General features: G+C 45.1%; 1 protein-coding gene across 1 annotated transcript; it reads right to left on the reverse strand.

Moving 5' to 3' along the window:
- Positions 1 to 701: 701 nt before the first annotated feature.
- LOC133353237 (solute carrier family 2, facilitated glucose transporter member 10-like) lies at positions 702 to 15,025 on the reverse strand. The gene is given in 9 exon segments (XM_061569322.1): positions 702 to 1,107; positions 3,931 to 4,063; positions 5,945 to 6,067; positions 7,702 to 7,827; positions 8,744 to 9,092; positions 10,657 to 10,711; positions 12,734 to 13,371; positions 13,373 to 13,416; positions 15,007 to 15,025. Coding segments are annotated over 9 exon segments (1,584 nt in total). The 3' UTR covers positions 702 to 1,010.
- Between the last annotated feature and the right edge of the window lie 1,196 nt (positions 15,026 to 16,221).

The raw sequence follows: 16,221 nt of genomic DNA on the forward strand, positions 1-16,221 counted from the left end.
CATGACCGGTTCAGATAATCGTCACTGCTGTTGACCATGAGCGGGAATCTAACTCGGGTCGCCAGGTTCGTAGCACAGCGCACAAACCACTACACTACCGCTCCGTACTATGTACACGCACACGCAATGATTGGGTCGACGCATCAAGGCACAACAATTGATTAAATTACAATATTAAACAAATGCGTCACCTTGTGCGCGTATGACCGGAGTGTATCACGTTTGATTTGGGTTGCAAGTCGCCCGATGTTTTTTCGCCATAAGGATGAGGCATCAAAATATTTGTGGGCGAAAGCAATATTTGTTCCCTTACATTTTTTTTTTAAAGGCACATAAATAGGCAAGCAATTGCTAAATTGGTCGTCATAATTGCACTTATTTTGTAACATGTAACTCCACTGGAACTGTGCAGTTGCCTTAACCGTTTACATACGTGTAAACTATTTTGTGATCTCGGTAACTTGACTGGCTACATTTCGATTTAAAGCTTTCGTGACTGCAGGGATTCATCTTCTTGGTTCTTTCGGTAAAGTCACGTAGAAGGGAAATAATAAAATAATAAAAATAAAACATAATAAAATAATTTTCACGACGTTTCGGCCACAACGCAAGCAGCCGTCCTCAGGTGAAGAACAGGACGGCTGCTTGCGTTGTGGCCGAAACGTCGTGAGAATTATTTTACGTTTAATTTTTATTATTTTATTATTTCCCTTCTACGTGACTTTACCGAAAGAATCAAGAAGTTGACTGGCTACGTCGTCAACATTTGTTCATCACAATGACCGACTGAAAATGCAATACATATCGTAGTTACTGAAGCCTTATTGAAATAAATCCTCCGGTGTAAATTCAGAAAGCTCTTTGATGATCATGCTAACTTGACCATCCCAAAATGGTTGTGCGTTCATTACTTGTTTACCGAGCAAACGCTTCATAGAAATGCAGTAGAAACCGTACACGTGGAAAAGCCACGTGTCAATCTCACTGAAATGGGTCCCCCCCCCCCCCCCTTAAAGGGGAGCACAACCATCCAGCCGCCGGTACTGGACCTCTTCGTGATTCTGCCTTCGCTTCGCATCTCCACAGCACCACAGCGCCCTCGTGTGTCTGTTTGGAACAAGTCAAACAAAAGAGGAGTTCCAATTTAAAGCTTTCGTGACTGCAGGGATTCATCTTATTGGTTCTTTCGGTGAAGTCACGTAGAATGTAAATAATAAAATAAAAATAGTTCTTATTTTATTTTATTATTTTATAATGTTTTATTTGTATTATTTTATTATTTCCATTCTATGTGTCTTTACCGAAAGAACCAATAAGAAAAAAGAGGAGTTATACATTCAACAAATGCGACGGTTCACCCACCCCACCGTCCTCCCCCCTCCCCTTAGTAATTCAATAAAGGTAGTCCCCGAGTTACGAAGGGTCCGACTTATGATATTTCGATCTTACGATGGCGATACGACAAAATTACCATCAACAACCTAACATCGTTCAAGTATGCAGACGACGGACAGAATCTTGGTGAGTACAGTACAATAGGATACGTTACGATACGTTCAATGCATGTAATGATACGTAGCTTTAGCGATTTCATTTTAAAGTTACCACGATACGATACGTTCAATGCATGTTAAAAGTTTTTTTTTTATAGCAGATAGGATTGTTTCCTGAAAAAAACTTTCTATTAAATTGCAGTTCATATAGGTAGTCTAAGAATTTACCTTGTTTTTTTTTTACTTTACTGCGCAATACAGTATTGTAATTAACAAATGCATACAGTATATAGTTTATACAGTACAGTACTGTAAATTGCTCTGTTTTGCTAAATTATCACCGTTCTTTAAGACTCCTGGGTAGGCTAGGCCATCTTCGACTTACGATATTTTCGACTTACGATGGGGTCGTCGTAACGCATCTCCATCGTTATTAGAGGACTACCTGTACATTGTTGCAAACTCAGAGCCGTGATTCAATCATTAGCTTCGCCTGGTTTTTCATCTTTTCAGTTGTATTTCTCATATTTCGATTTAAAGCTTTCGTGACTGCAGGGATTCATCTTCTTGGTTCTTTCGGTAAAGTCACGTAGAAGGGAAATAATAAAATAATAAAAATAAACCAATAAAATAATTCTCACGACGTTTCGGCCACAACGCAAGCAGCCGTCCTCAGGTGAAGAACAGGTCTGTCGGGATCCCTTCTACATGACTTTACGTAAAGAACCAAGAAGATTTCTCATATTGTTCCGTGTAATTTCTAAAATTCCATTTGCTCTGCTAATACGTAACATTAACATATCCCATTTACATCCCATAGTAAAAAACATTCATTCTTACACACGTGATTCTACGCATTTATCGTCAAGCCAACAATCAATGTTAACAGATAAATGGTGGCGTTCACACCCATTCAATAACGATATTTTATAGTGACACGTTTAAGTGGCTTGAGTGAAATTTGTTAGCGTGTAAGTATTCTCCCACGTGGCTGATAACGGCAGTGATGTCAATGTGGTTGTAACTTCTAATAACTATTAGAAATGCGAAACAAGATACTGACTGTCAGCTTCATTACATCAGCATAAAACTGACGGTGCAATGTTGTGGATAACTGTGGTTATCAACTAAATGCATAAGCAAGCAACACTGTATGCAAATGACATTTGTTTAAGTAGGCAAAATCTGGATTGGTGTTGATCTTCAGGGTTTCATCAGCAGTCCAAAGCTGTTAAACCAATTATGTAATTTTTCTCGGTATTATAGGCAGGAGCCATCCATTTCAGTTCTGGGGACTGTCAGTGCAAAACAATAACACAGCATAAACACTGCCATTGTCACAATTCGGATTCTTTATGAGACTTCTCGACCACAAACTGGATATGTGTGACAACTTCACCAGTGATTCCATAATGATGTGGGGTGTGTTTGGCATACATCGTGGAGGTTTTGTTCTAAAGGTGGCAAGCACCCCTTGGGTGGTGGTGGGGGTGGTTGGGGGTGGTGGTGGTGGTAGGGGTGTTGGTGGTACGGGTAGTGGTGGTGGTAGTAGTGGTGGTGGTAGGGGTGGTGGTGGTGGTAGGGGTGGTGGTGGTGGTGGTACGGGTGGTGGTGGTGGTACGAGTGGTAGTACGGGCGGTGGTGGTGGTAGGGGTGGTGGTGGTAGGGATGGTGGTGGTGGTACGGGTGGTGGGGGTGGTACGGGTGGTGGTGGTACGGGTGGTGGTGGTACGGGTGGTGGTGGTAGGGGTGGTGGTGGTGGTAGGGGTGGTGGTGGTAGTAGGGGTGGTGTTGGTGGTAGGGGCGGTGGTGGTGGTACGGGTGGTGGTACGGGTATTGGTGGTGGTGGTACGGGTGGTGGTACGGGTGGTGGTGGTACGGGTGGTGGTGGTGGTACGGGTGGTGGTGGTGGTGGTACGGGTGGTGGTGGTGGTACGGGTGGTGGTGGTGGTGGTACGGGTGGTGGTGGTGGTACGGGTGGTGGTGGTACGGGTGGTGGTGGTACGGGTGGTGGTGGTAGGGTGGTGGTGGTAGGGGTGGTGGTGGTAGTAGGGGTGGTGTTGGTGGTAGGGGCGGTGGTGGTGGTACGGGTGGTGGTACGGGTATTGGTGGTGGTGGTACGGGTGGTGGTACGGGTGGTGGTGGTACGGGTGGTGGTGGTGGTGGTACGGGTGGTGGTGGTGGTGGTGGTACGGGTGGTGGTAGTACGGGTGGTGGTGGTGGTGGTACGGGTGGTGGTGGTGGTACGGGTGGTGGTGGTACGGGTGGTGGTGGTGGTGGTACGGGTGGTGGTGGTACGGGTGGTGGTGGTACGGGTGGTGGTACGGGTGGTGGTGGTGGTACGGGTGGTGGTGGTGGTACGGGTGGTGGTGGTGGTACGGGTGGTGGTGGTGCTACGGGTGGTGGTGGTGCTACGGGTGGTGGTGGTGGGTCTCACGTGGAATTTAGCTGCTGGGATATTTCCTCGAGGGTCTGACCCTTCGTCTCGGGCACGAATGCGTTCACAAATACCACGGACACCACGCCCATGATGGCATACATCAGGAATGTCGTTGATAGCCCCAGGCACTCTGTGGGAAAGATAAAAGGTGATACAAACATCTCCATGTGGAATCTGACACGGTACAAGTTAAATCATTCTTTGAGAGCATTTAAATCAAGCCTTAGTAACATTTTCAAGGGGGTACTATTTGGCCCGTTTGACCAACCTCAGAGCATTTGTTACTGCATTTTTGGAGGAAACTGCAATGCTCAGATCATATCCATGCACATAATACATAACGATAATAGCTTAAGAGTAGGCTCCAGCGGTCAGGAACAAGTCACCAATATGTTAGCAGTAATTGAAGTCGTAACAGATATTGTAACTATCATACATAATGATAATCGATATTATTTAGCACATTTACAAAAAAAAAAACGCGTTCATCTGGTTTCGTCGGCAGGATTCCCCGTTGCGGTCTACTTAAGCACACGCGTGCACTGTAAATTAAACAAGCTGTAGGGTTGGGTGGCCATTCCATACATTTACGCGGAGTGCATTTGGACGCTGCGCAAAAGAAATAAAACTTGCCTTGCTTTGTATTTTGTTATATTCGCCAACAGAGATGGCACACAAACCTCAGGTGTCAGTGAAGGGTGCTAAAGGCATTGGGGAAGAGGAGGGTGATTGGAGGCTGGGAGGAAAGAAAGAACAGCAACAGTTTAGAGGTTTAAAGACTTCGTGAGTGGTGGGATATTGATTAGTACACACATAAGGAGATGCAAGTAGGAGCACAGGCTTGTTTAAGGGTGTTGATTGCCCTAAAACACATTGTACAAGAAAAAAAAAGTGATACCCCACTTATGCACAACAGCCAATAAATTAATCTAGATTTGAAGTTTTCGTGATTGCAGGGATCCATACTCTTTGGTTCTTTCGGTAAAGTCACGTAGGTATAAAATAAAAGAAATTAAATCACGACGTTTCAATTGTAACACAAGCAATCATTATCAGGTGGGAAAACCACAGAAATATTTTTTTTTTTGCTGAAGCGGGAGAGAGAGTTGCCGTGGTAAGAGGTTTTCCCACCTGATGATGATTGCTTGTGTTGCAATCGAAACGTCGTAATTTAATATATTTTATACCTACGTGACTTTACCGAAAGAACCAAAGAGTATAGCCAATGCATTACTTTACATTTGCACTAACATTGGTCACCAAAAGCAGCTGCGTGCACTACCTGCCAGTGCTCGTGAAGAGAAACATAAAACCACAATCTATACGCTAGAAAGTAGACAAGAAACAATGCAGCATCCCCCCTCACCAGCCTCATTATTCCATGTGAATAATAAATTACATGAATCCATACACAATGTGTCTTTGCTGTTACGGTATGGTGATATGAAAAGGCCTTCATCCCACACCAGATTGTTTCTTCAAAAAGGCTTACTTGTTCTTGCGTGATGATACAGAGTTGGATTTGGAAGCAGATGAATAATGGGAGTGAGTAAATATAAACACCGAGATGTAGACAAAAAGGAAATGTTTCTGAAAGAGGCAGACAGTGTTGACATTTTAGCCCAAGAGTGGAACGTAGTTAAGTGTCATGGAGCCAACTTCAAATTCCGATCATTAAAAGGCTTGTGGAAACTGCAGGGCAATCATTGCCAACTATCGTAATTCGCAACGCATTGACTATGAACGCCTATAATAATTTGGTTCTTAATGAAAGATTTTCACGGTTAATGGAGTCGAATGATGGAGTTCTGTCTGGCAATGAGAAGTTTTTTTTAATTAAGTGTGTTTGATGAACTATTCTCTGTTGATCTGATTGGAATTTGCCATTCCAGTTTCTCACGTTGGAAAACGGTACGGCCACTCTCGCCGGTGACAATTTGCCGGTGATGACTCCGCAAAGAAATTGCCCAACCGGATCGTGGCCTTAATAATAGTCGCTCGACAGCCTCACCGATGATATCCAGAAAGACGAGCGACACCACCAGATTGATGCCCCAGTTGAGGCTGGTGGTCACAGCGATCGCCCGACCCTTGATGCCAGCCGGGAATATCTCACTCAGCAGCACCCAGGTCACTGCACAGGGGACACGGACACACTGGCACAACAACACTCTGTATCGCTAATCTAACATTTGAATGCTAGAGGCACCGATTCCCATAGTTGGTGCTTCGAAATAACACTTAAATTTTAATTATTTATATAATTCGCCAACTTGCAAAACTCATACATGTTCTTCTTGGTTCTTTCGGTAAAGTCACGTAGAAGGGAAATAATAAAATAATATATATATTTTTTTCTTTTATTATTTCCCTTCTACGTGACTTTACCGAAAGAACCAAGAAGATGAATCCCTGCAGTCACGAAAGCTTTAAATCGAAACTCGCACATGTTATTTACACACCTGTACAGGGGGTGCTCTGGGGTTTTGAGCAGCCATTGTACAACTGATGACTGACCACCATGCTTCTAATATTGAAACTTTAACATACTAAATGATACGTATTATTGATTTATATAGAAACACATTACTGCGTAAAAAAAAAAATCTAAGTTAGGAAGGATTTTGCTTGGAATGTTTGGCCCATTATTATTTGTATGTGGGAAACAAATCAATCCATATTGATAACCCACATATACGAGAATGCTCAAAGCTCAGAAATAAGCTGTCAGCAACCGCTTTGCAATAGTGGCTTATACACACTTCTCACGCTGCTTGTATGATCCAAGTACATTTATAGTGCCCCCTCTCAAGTCACTGAATTACAGGCATGTGCTTCACCCAATACATATACACTGTCCTCATGTGTACGAGGATTAGACTGATGATAATGCTCCAGCTGTAGTGAAACGATGTGCTTCTTTACAGATTATCATTAGGCAATTGAGAGTATATTGGCTAGAAAATATAATATACACTGTATCTGTGACCCTCATACATCCGCAACCCTAATAATAAATTAATCTGTAAAATACCTATCATCTTCAGAATAATCCTTCTGATTATAATTATCTATAATATATATAAAATAATATATATAATTATCTGTCATAATTCATGAACAAGAGGCATCACCCAGAACTGCTCACTCACTGCTGGCGCTAAATTCATCCTATATCAGCCACGTCTTTTTGCAGTTAAGAAAAGTCAAGTGGTAAATTCATCCTATTATCGAAACATCATTTTGATAACTAAAAGGTTTTATTTTTAAATCCTTTATATTAAGTTCACTTGCTTGCTTGCGTGCTTGCGTGCTTGCTTGCTTGCTTACGGCCGTGCACATCTTTCGGTCGTTTTTTAACCCACTTCCCGTGATCCAATCGAGCTGACGTTTTGCACACAGACTCGTTGTGCGTGACAATTAATTTTCCAGAAATTTTTTTTCCAAAATTTGACACTGTTTAGGGAATTTTTTTAAAATATTTAATTACCAATTGCTTATTGGTGGCAGACATCTGACCCATAGGTGGCAGCCATCTCAAGCCAGAGGACGAGAGGACTCTAGCCGCCACGCATATAAAGGATTTATAGTGAAAAACTTAGTTTTTACGGGTTAATTTTTCTCGGATAATAACATGAAAACTCCCTCTTGTCCACAAATGTTACCCGCCAAGAAAGTGAAAGCGGATAAGAGGAGCTCGACTTGGAACGCGTTTTTTTGGGGTTACATCTTCCCTTCTTGCCGTGTGGCGACGCGGCTTTGACTCACTAGGCCCGTAGCTGAGTGAGAAGGCGCCGACGAAGGCCAGGATGGCGAGCAGCGAGGCCCAGCGGGCGGTGGGGCCCACGCTCACACCTCCATCCTCCACGTGCGTCCAGTTGGCCCACGGTGGTCCTGCTCCCGCACCGCAGTGGCAGGAAGGGGAGGATGATGGGTGGTAAAGGATTTGAGCAAAGCAACATTAAAAAAATTTTAACATTTTCACTTATTATCCATTTTTTTATGATACTATTTTTATTTCATCAGGCGAGGCCCACTGAGCTCTTTTTCAGAAGCGACCTGGCCACAAATGATCGCTACTTGGAACTCTCACAGCGAGCAGTGTATCACCCTGCGTCAGACAATGCACCCGGAAGGATCGACTTAACTTGTAGTTGAAGTACAATTGGTTGGAAAACACACGTTTTTTTTACCAAACTTACAAAACTACATTTTCATTTCATCAGGTCAGGCCCACTCTGCTGTTTCGCTCTTTATCAGAAGCGACCTGGCCACAAATGATCGCTCAACTAAGTAGCTTATTGCGTGGAAATTAACAGCAGCTAAATACTCTAAAATGCATGTTTATAAATGTGGAGGGAAAAACCGGAGGTCCCGGAGAAAAATCCATGCAACCATGGGGAGAACATGCACACTCAGATGCGCTTCTGCAGCCATCTGGAATACTCTTCCTTCCGATATTAGGAAGCCAGCGGAGCTATGCACTTTAAAATCTAGATTGAAAACTCAGATCTTTAGAAGCACTTTAAGTGTTACGTTTGTTGTCCTTCCCCCGCACCTCCGATTAGTGTCGTTGGCTACGTACGCTGCGATAGAAGTTCAATATACATACATACAAAGTGATGAATTAATTGCAAAACAACGTAAATGGGGTAGACGTAAATCGGGGTATTGTTGTATATCAGAATAAAATAAAAGCAAGATAAACTGCTTAGGAGCCGAGCGCTAGAGACCACTCTAACCGACTGCCGCGCTGCCCTCGCTTAACGCTGGACAGAAGCAGCCGAGCGAGAGAGGCCGCCGCTCTCACCGCCCATTGTGTCGTTCCCTCCCGACGCGACGGCGCTCGTGTTGCCGCCCGCTGCGTTCCCCAGGCCGGACGTGGCGGCCGCCACCGCCGCGAGCGAGAGGGCCATGGCGACGGAGCCGGCGAGCAACGAGCGGCGGCGCCCGACGCGATCCACCACGGCCACGGCCACGGAGGTGGCGGCCACCTTGACGAGGCCGAGGCCCACGGAGGCGAGCAGCGCGGAGGCCTCCCCGCGGTACCCCGCCGCACGGAACACGCTCGCCGCGTAGAAGAGCACGGTGGGCTGGCCCGTGAGCTGCTGGAACGTGACGAGTCCGCCGCCGATGAGCATGCGCGTGCGCATGTTGTCCTGAGGAAAAGGCGATCGGCGTCAACGGCGGCGATCGTCGTGAGGGCAACGGCAACAGCTGTTTTTAAACCTTTCCCGTTCTTCTTCCAATTTTGTTCCGATGACATGCGAACTGGAAGAAAAACTAAAATAATATAATATTCTTTGGGTCTTTCGGTAAAAGTCACGTAGATGGGTTCAAAGAAAATAACAACAAACATCAGCAGTGTGCTGGTGGGAATAAACACCGAAAGACCCAAAGAATATGAATTTCTGCAGTCACGAAAGCTTTAAGTCAAGATTTTATATAATATAACTTTATCGGTGCCGAGGCTCCCACAAGGCCATGCAGGAGACCGTGTGGCAGAGTTTCGTGCCAGCTATCATAGAGTGCGGTCACGTTGCTACAGTTCTCTACGGTGAGAACAATGTTTTTAAAAATAACGACGCTACGCCTCTCTAAATAATATCAACGCTAACCGCTTAGACGTTCCGAGATTCACTGGTGAACAGGACTCATCTTGCAACTTGCAGAAGGGAAAGGGTTAAATAATGCCATGTAAGTAAATACAAATGGATCTCAAAAGCGTCTCAACGCTACCACGCCTCAAGAGTGGGCGAAAGAGGTTGGGAGAAGAGGCGATGATCAGTTGTCAGAGAGATGGGAGGTAGTGTGATGACGCGAGGTTGTTAGTCATGGGCGGAGGAGGAGTTGAGAGTCGTCGTGCATTCTTTTGGCCCCCCCTCCCCCCTCCCGATGCGTTGTACGTGGCACCCCGTGCCGTCTTTGAGCCCCGCCCCCCTCCCTCCCGATACGTTCCATTCATTGGCTACCATATTCTGATGAGCTCCCCCCCCCTCTCCTCCCCCTCAACTTGCTTTTTAAGGGATTACATCTTGAATCATTGCCTCACTTGATGCAGCTAATCCGGCTGTGACGGTCCCACCTGATGACGGAGACTTGTGTTGCCTCCGAAACGTCGTGATTTTTTGTTTTATTTTATTTTTATTAATTTTGATGTTTTACCTACGTGACTTTACCGAAAAAACCTAAGAATATGGACAAGGACAGTCACCAATGCAACCTAGTAAGGAGTTTCAGACCACAAAGGCAGCAGAGAAGGTGCATTTAAGCTAGAATTATTTTAATATTTTACCAAGGCCCACTGAGCGATATAGCTCTTTTTCAGAAGCAACCTGGCCACAAATGATAGCTCAACGAAGTGGCTTATCACGTTGCAATTTAAAGCAGTCAAGTACTCTAAACGCATGTTTCTAAATGTGGAGGGGAAAACTGCATGACTCGCAGAAAAATCCACACGATCATGGGGAGAACATACAAACTCCAAATATACAAGCGTCAGGGTCAGGATCGAACCCACGACCTCCTACATACCAGGCAAGGTAGTAGGTTGGGGAATTTTAAAGGAGGCCTTGCTTCATTTTATTCTTCCTTCATGTAAAAATATGATTGCATTTTTTGGAATAACATTTTTGAGTCGTTTCATTCTGACACTGAAATCCCCCTCACAAATAAAATTATAAAATTAATCACGGCCAATCGCAGTGCCTCTATGCTCATTACCTTCCTCCGCAGAAGGTCAAGCACGCTATATTGCTTCTCCATCTCCAAAGATGATCTGCAGATGAGAAACATTTCATTTCGATTTAAAGCTTTCGTGACTGCAGGGATTCATCTTCTTGGTTCTTTCGGTAAAGTCACGTAGAAGGTAAGTAATAAAATAATAAAAATAAAACATAATAAAATCATTCTCACGACATTTCGGCCACAACGCAAGCAGCCGTCCTCAGGTGAAGCTTGGTGGTGTTTCATTCTTGGTGGTGTTTCATTCTTCACCTGAGGACGGCTGCTTGCGTTGTGGCCGAAACGTCGTGAGAATGATTTTATTATGTTTCATTTTTATTATTTTATTACTTCCCTTCTACGTGACTTTACCGAAAGAACCAAGAAGATTAAACATTTCATTGTTTAAAATATATGTACATGAATTCATCAATCTACTGCATCTAGTAGATTATAGAAGGTAACATTGTGATATCACATCTTAAGAGAGGAGGATTGTGCTGCCGTAAGAGCTGGGATAACATTCAAACGAGCACAAATCTACGGACGGTACGGAGCTTCTGCCGCGCGAGTCTCCGTTTAGGCCCCAGGCTCAAGACTTATCTCCGCTTCATGGCCTATGGCTGACCACGGTGTTTATTCTCACCACCACACAGAGGTCGCAACCGGGTACCCGATACCCGTACCCTACCCGATACCCGGCTACCCATACCCGGCCGGGTACGGGTATCCGTTTGCGACCCTGGTGCGGCCAGGTACGGGTACGGGTAGACCGTGAGTCACTGGTGAGTAACTGTTTGTCACTCATTTCCTAACGTCTTGTCTCTTCTCACAATTCAAGTTCCTAGAATCAACCCACCCGCACCTGCAACATGGCTTCAACTTAGAGGTCGCAATCAGGTACCCGATACCCGTACCCTACCCGACCGGGTACGGGTAGGGTACGGGTACGGCCGGGTACGGGTACCCGTTTGCGACCCTGGTGCGGCCGGGTACGGGTAAGGAATCAAAACCCGTTTGCGACCTCTGCCACCACACCACTGATGTCTGCTTCCCTTATATATCTGGTCCCTAACCTTTCCCTCCATTCTAAACACATAAAATCCCTTCTCCTCTGCATAATTTTATAACATGCCTTTTGACAAAGTATCACGCACGGCATCTTTAGACACTGTGTTGATGGACGAAGTATTGTGATATGTATAAAAATGACCAACTTTCAGACAAATATAAATGCCAAAGTTATTTTGATATTGCAGCCAATATCAGGTTCTGCTCAGTGTCGTACACCAGTTTGTATTCTTCTTCGTACGGCTGATGTTGATGTAGAGCAACAGATATATAAAAAAAAAATAGACGTTTTTAGAATTGATGAATAAGACGTTCTTAGCTAAATGACCATTGTACCATTACATACCATTTCAGCTTTACCCTCAGAAATGTAAATCCACCACCGGTTTATTTAACTCACCAACAGTGCTGGCTCAACCACTGGGCCCGTTCAAATGGAGGCAGCCACAAACGACTGCACACAAATTAACCATCATGTTCAATGTCGCTTCTCTCTTCATTTGGAAACATTCTTTGGCTAATACCGCAAGTAGATTAACCATAACATAGGTTCAATCTGCTTCACAGTGGTCATTAAGATTCTGTGATGTAATTTGAGTAGGCTGTTGTTTGCCAGTGTCATGGTCAACATTTCTTTACTTTACAACACTCAATTTTGATTTCACAAAGCAACATCGCCCCTACTGTTAAACTATTGCACACTGCCTGTGAAAGATTGAGCCTTCACGTAAGCCATGCAATATAAGACTAACGCAAATACCAAATGTACTAAATTATTACGTAGCTCCCCCTCGTGAGGATATTTGGTCACTTGAACGGAACTCAGAAGTGGTTCTGTGATACCCTCTTCTGCGGGCCATTGTCTGATAATGGCTGATGAACCGCGGCAGACATATCGTCTCATGACTCAAAGCCGATAGCACATTTATGATAAAACTGTGGAAAAAGCTTTCTGTTTCAAACGCAAAACTGAAAATCGCCCTTTGATGTCTGCTAAACTCTTGACCTGAGTGCGTCGATGTCTGCGCTGACATCCTGCTGCCCCAGGATCCTGCGCAGGGTCCTCTCCGCGGCGTCGGCCTGCCCGCACCGCAGCAGCGAGCGCGGCGACGCAGGAAGGCACGCCACGAGCAGCATCACCTGCGCGAGGGCCGGCACGCAGCACAGGCCGAACATCCACCGCCACGGCGCGACGCCGCCCACCGTCTCCCCGGGGCCTCTCCCCAGCACCAGGTTGGCGGCGTACGCGGCGAGCACCCCGCCCGTCACGCCCAGCTCGTAGGCCGACACGAGGGCCCCGCGACGGCGCGGGTGCGCCACCTCGGCCACGTAGACGCACGTCGCCACGGAGGACGCCGCGATGGCCGCCCCCACGACGGCGCGGCCCCCGAGCAGAGCGGCGTACGAGGGTGCGCACGCGAGAAAGGCGCTGCCCGTCACCAGCAGGGCGCCGCTGCACCCCACGGCGGCGCGACGGCCCAGCCGGTCGAGGAGGGGCCCGCCCAAGAAGGAGGCGAGGAGGGCGCCCGCCAGCGCGGCGCCGACCGCCAGCTCCTGCTGTGCCGAGCTCAGCAGGAAGCGGTCGCGGAGGTGCGGCAGTGCGCCCGAGGGTACGGCCAGAGCGTAGCCGAAGGCGAGGCCGCCCTAGCGCAGCCACGGCGCATGTGGCCGCCAGCAGCATGGCCGAGCCTGCGTACACGTCAGTGTGTGCGCGCGTGTGTTAGTAGCCAAGCCAACGTGAGCAGTGCTTGTAGTTTTACCTGTCTATAACTATGTCGCTGAGAGCAACCACCATTAATTCGATGCTTGTATCGTGAGCTTAAGAATCAATATTAATGTATGATTGGAAGCATCATTGCACCCTTAAGTGTGTTCTCAAAATATTGTATTAATTCAGAGGTGTCTTGTCTCGATATATGTTTTAATTAAAAAACATGGTCAATAAATGAAGACTATATTTTTCCCATCGATAGAGTATAACGTTAATTATGTAGTTTTTTTCAAATGTAAAATACTCTTGATATACTTCATTAAAAAAAGGGTAATAAAAACACCAGAAAAACTGTGCAACTCGCAAACCCAAAGCACCTCCGATTTGCACAGTTGGCTACATACGGAGTGAAAGAAGTTCAACATACATACGGAAATTAATATACAAGACAGCAACAAACTGGGACTCCACGTTGCTATGCCGCGTGGAGGGGGCACAGCGAGTAACACGTCAGCATTCTTTTGCATATTTAAAAAAAATTGAGCTTCAAATGCTAATTTTCCACTTTGTTTTTTTTCTTACTTTTTTAGGGTACCCCCAACCCCCCAAAAAGTGTGACACGGTATACTATTTTGAGGGCACACCGAAAAGATAAATCCAATTAAATGTAGGGGAATATCATCAGGATTAAACTCGAAATTACAGGTGCTAAGTAATTATATTGACTCGCATCATTCAGTGAGTCGCATTTGTGTTGGCAGATTCGACAGCGTATTGCGTCCCAAGTTGTCACGAACTCGAATGTTCCAGTATTAGAATAGGTTTGAACTTTTCTGGTAATAATACAGGTGTTTGGATGTTCAAACGCCAAACAAAAACCTCTTTCAAGGAATCATGTCTGCATCAACCACACTATACTTGTGGTGAGCATGCAAACAAAAACACATGTGGTTAACGCAGGCATGCTTTCTTGCAAAAGGCTTCCGTTTGGTGTTTGAACATTTTAAACACCCGTGTTATTGCCAGAAAGGGAAAAAGCTATTCTTACACTTTGATACTGGCAAGAAAGGCGAATGTTACAGACACTGCAATACCGTGGTGGTGAAGCTGCGATCACAGTGCTGTAGCACTCCTAATCGGATTATTCCGCTTACAGTAATCACAGCCGAGGTGGCACGTTTTGCTTCGAGAATACCTGGAAGTTGGCACAAAACGCATATTCATTGGATTCCAAGTGAATGAAAGGAAATAGCTAAGGTTCAGCAAGTGGCTTATGATGCTAATGCGGGTATTTTTTTAAACATTAATCTGGTAAAAAATATAATGATCTTTACGCCGTGATATTAAAGATTAGTTTAACGTCTTAATCTTGCATGTGTGAACATTTAAGTTACTGTATAGGTGACTGTAAAGGTGCAGCCCTGAAATGTCTCTCTGTCACTGCTGACGGAAGTTCCTCCACTAGTGGGAGCCCATGTGGAGGGTATTTTGGTCTACTCTTCCCCACTAGCCAAATATATTTTTTATATCGGCGGAAGTATCCACGTTTTTTTCACACCACGCGTGACCTGCCTTCTGATCGACCATCTGTGGTTATCTCCGTTGATACTGCCAGGTGGATAGACTGGGGTGGGAGGGATTCAAGAAACTTGCCCGTTGTTTCAAATTCTGTTGTGGAAGATTGAACCGATGATCCTTTGGGATTGCAAATCCAGTAGGCTAACCATTACATCAGAGCAGCAACCATTTGAAATATGTGATGTTAAATATTTCAAATTATTGTCAGTAAACTTTATAGAAAAACGAGATGATTACAAATCATAGTCACGGGGTCAGGGGACATGTTCACGATGACAGAAGGCCATAACATGCATGAAGATATAGAGACAAACATAGATAAGGGCAGAGACTCATGATCAAGAGTGGAACTGCTCCCATCCGCAATGGTGTAGGGGTCAAAACTCGACAATCATATTCTCTGTGGGATTGCCTGCAAAACTACTCCACTCATCCGTGAAATAAATGCTAGTAAATACGAATAGGATGAGCTTGTCCGATGAACTCCTCTTATCAGCAATATAATTTTAAAAAAATAGTGAGAATTACATTCCAATAATTGCTGTATGAATCTAGCTAAGATATTGGGGGTGTTTTCGAACACCAAGAATCACACTGGCTCTGAGAGGGATCTGAAACAGTTCTCTCATGAGACCAATAGCCGAGTCACGGTGGCGAGATGGTAACTACCTCGCCTGGTATGCAGGAGATCGTCAGTTTGATCCCGAATCTGATGCCTGCATATTTGGAGTTTGCATGTTCTCCCTGTGGTTCGCGTGGATTTTTCTCTGGGTCCTCTGTTTTTTTCCCTCAACCTTTGTAAAAAATGAGTTTATTTTATTTGGCGGCTATAGAATTACACGTGATAAGCCACTTCATTGCGCTATCATTTGTGGATAGGTCGCTTTTGAAAAAGCACTTCTATAGCTCAGTTGGCCTTTCCTGGTAAAATAAAAAAATGTAAAGAACGTAATAATGTATTGATATACAACGAAGCCAACAATAACAACAACCGCCTATTCGCCACTAAGTGGCTGGCGATGTCATAGGTGTGGTGCTGGAAGATACTTTGTTGAAGGAGTTAAAGAGTGATTTGTGATCATGAGCTACTGAGGCAGACTCCATATCTTTAGAAACCTCGTGACCACCACCCATTCTTACAGTGCCACAACGACTCTCCCAACCTCCGAAGTAAAGACTGTGGTAAGCCTCTTTTTGGTTCTTTC

The sequence above is a fragment of the Lethenteron reissneri genome, chromosome 43 (assembly GCF_015708825.2).
Source record: "Lethenteron reissneri isolate LAM-NWPU_2019-01 chromosome 43, ASM1570882v1, whole genome shotgun sequence".
NCBI lineage: Eukaryota > Metazoa > Chordata > Hyperoartia > Petromyzontiformes > Petromyzontidae > Lethenteron > Lethenteron reissneri.